This window comes from the organism of the source record quoted next, unplaced genomic scaffold, assembly GCF_019419815.1.
Source record: "Pyrus x bretschneideri cultivar Hongxiangsu unplaced genomic scaffold, Pyrus_bretschneideri_v1 Contig115, whole genome shotgun sequence".
NCBI classification, from domain to species: domain Eukaryota; kingdom Viridiplantae; phylum Streptophyta; class Magnoliopsida; order Rosales; family Rosaceae; genus Pyrus; species Pyrus x bretschneideri.
Genome location: NW_025999408.1, coordinates 646,596 through 648,353, shown reverse-complemented (window position 1 = coordinate 648,353; position 1,758 = coordinate 646,596). Strand labels below are relative to the sequence as shown.

The 1,758-nt window shown below is 44.0% G+C and overlaps 1 protein-coding gene across 1 annotated transcript; it reads left to right on the top strand.

Moving 5' to 3' along the window:
• Nucleotides 1-553: 553 nt before the first annotated feature.
• Nucleotides 554-1,546, top strand: LOC125474025. Its single transcript, XM_048577450.1, has one exon. It carries the CDS (start codon nucleotides 961-963, stop codon nucleotides 1,420-1,422), a length of 462 nt encoding a protein of 153 aa, XP_048433407.1. The 5' UTR covers nucleotides 554-960; the 3' UTR covers nucleotides 1,423-1,546.
• Nucleotides 1,547-1,758: the final 212 nt, after the last annotated feature.

Genomic DNA, 1,758 nt, shown 5'->3' with positions numbered 1-1,758 from the left:
TCCTTTGCAGTTGGTGGATCGAAAGAAGTCTTAGCAAGTGAGGTTCTTTAGTCTTCAGCAACCATCCTTGAGCAATCGCGTCCTCGGTGACCCACTTCGAGTGACTAGGATCATCTTCTTCCGGTTCTAAAATTTTCATGGTCAAGTAGTATAGTTGTCCCAACTCGCAAGCATAAACCTCTAACATCTTTGACCAGATCTTATAATTCGAGTCATTGAGCTTGAACCCGAATGGTAAAACGTTGATGTTGGTGGACTAACTTGGGATGGGTACAGTTTGAATAGGAAATATCTCAGACTTCTTTTCTTCATCCATCACAGTGAAATCGTTGAGCATATGAATGAGAGTTTTTCTGGTACATTTTTGGATATGGATCGACGCTGCCTAGAGAACAAAAGGCGGCGCGTGTTTGTTTGGGTTGGTTTCAGGTTTCAAAACCAACTGGAAAGGGTTTGACTTGCTGCAATTTGCGCAACAGTAATAGATTTAGGATTAGGAAAGAAGCAGGTCGAAATCTGCTCTAATGCCAAAATAAAAGTTTATTTAGGGTTTTAAATACTTTTCGTTTTATTCTTCTCTCAATAGGAGCACAATATATATATAAGTACAATGATGTCAGGTAAATTGACTCACGTCAACAAATCTAATGCTCAAAATAAATTGGGGCCTTGGCTTGCTCCAATAAGAATCGATTTTGGGTCACCGCTTGTTGTGGAAGACTGAGAGAAAGAAAGATAAAGTGGCGGTCGAAGACGAATGACGAGACGGGAAAGGACAGTGTGTGGCTGGAAGCTGTAGGCATTAGGGGTGGGAACAGACCAAGCCGGACCCAAAATTCGAGAACCCAGACCGAACCCGTTTGGAAATAAAACGGGACAGGGGCAGGGCGGGTCGCATTATTTTGAAAAAATGAATCAGTCGGCCAATTCCTATGAGTCCACATTTGGAAATGGAACCATATGCCCAACGACAAGACCGTCGGTCGCGGCGACGACACCTTCAACACATTCTTCTCCGAGACCGGTGCCGGCAAGCACATCCCTCTCTCCATCTTTGTCGATCTAGAGCCAACCGTCATTGACGAGGTCTGGAACAACTACTGCCAGCTTTCCACCCTGAGCAGCTCATTTCCGGCTAGGAAGGCTCCGCCAACAACTTCCCATGTGGTCACTAGACCATCGGCAAAGAGATCGTTGATCTCTGCCTCAACCGCATCAAGAAGATCGCTGACAAATGCATCTGTATTAGACGCAAAGCAGTTATGGGCAGATTGGGAAAGATGGCAGAAGAGAGAATGGTTGGGTCTGCATTTTGTGGAGGATTATAGGGTCACACCTATGAAACTTAATGATGTCATGGACACTTTGATTATGAGAAAGTTTGGATCTGTGGACCAGACAATAATTGGTGTGGGTGTGTAAAGGGGAGACAGAGTTCGTAGCACAATGACCATGGCATTTGGTGTGGAAATCGAGAAGGTTGATGGATATAGTGTTTGCAATCGCATCAAAGTTGAACTGGGATAAAGACTCTGTGCACATTGAGAGAAAGAAGAAAGCATAGAACAAGGAGCTTTGGCCTACCCTTGGTGCAGACACTTCACCTAATGCATTTCTCTCAACCCTACTAAAGCAACTCCACCATGGGAAAGGCTTCCAGGCTATTCATTATTTAATTTACCTAGTGAACAGTAACTGTTCTTAATGAACAATAGCAGTTTTTTGCATCTCTACCCTTATATTGAATAGCCCTGGTAA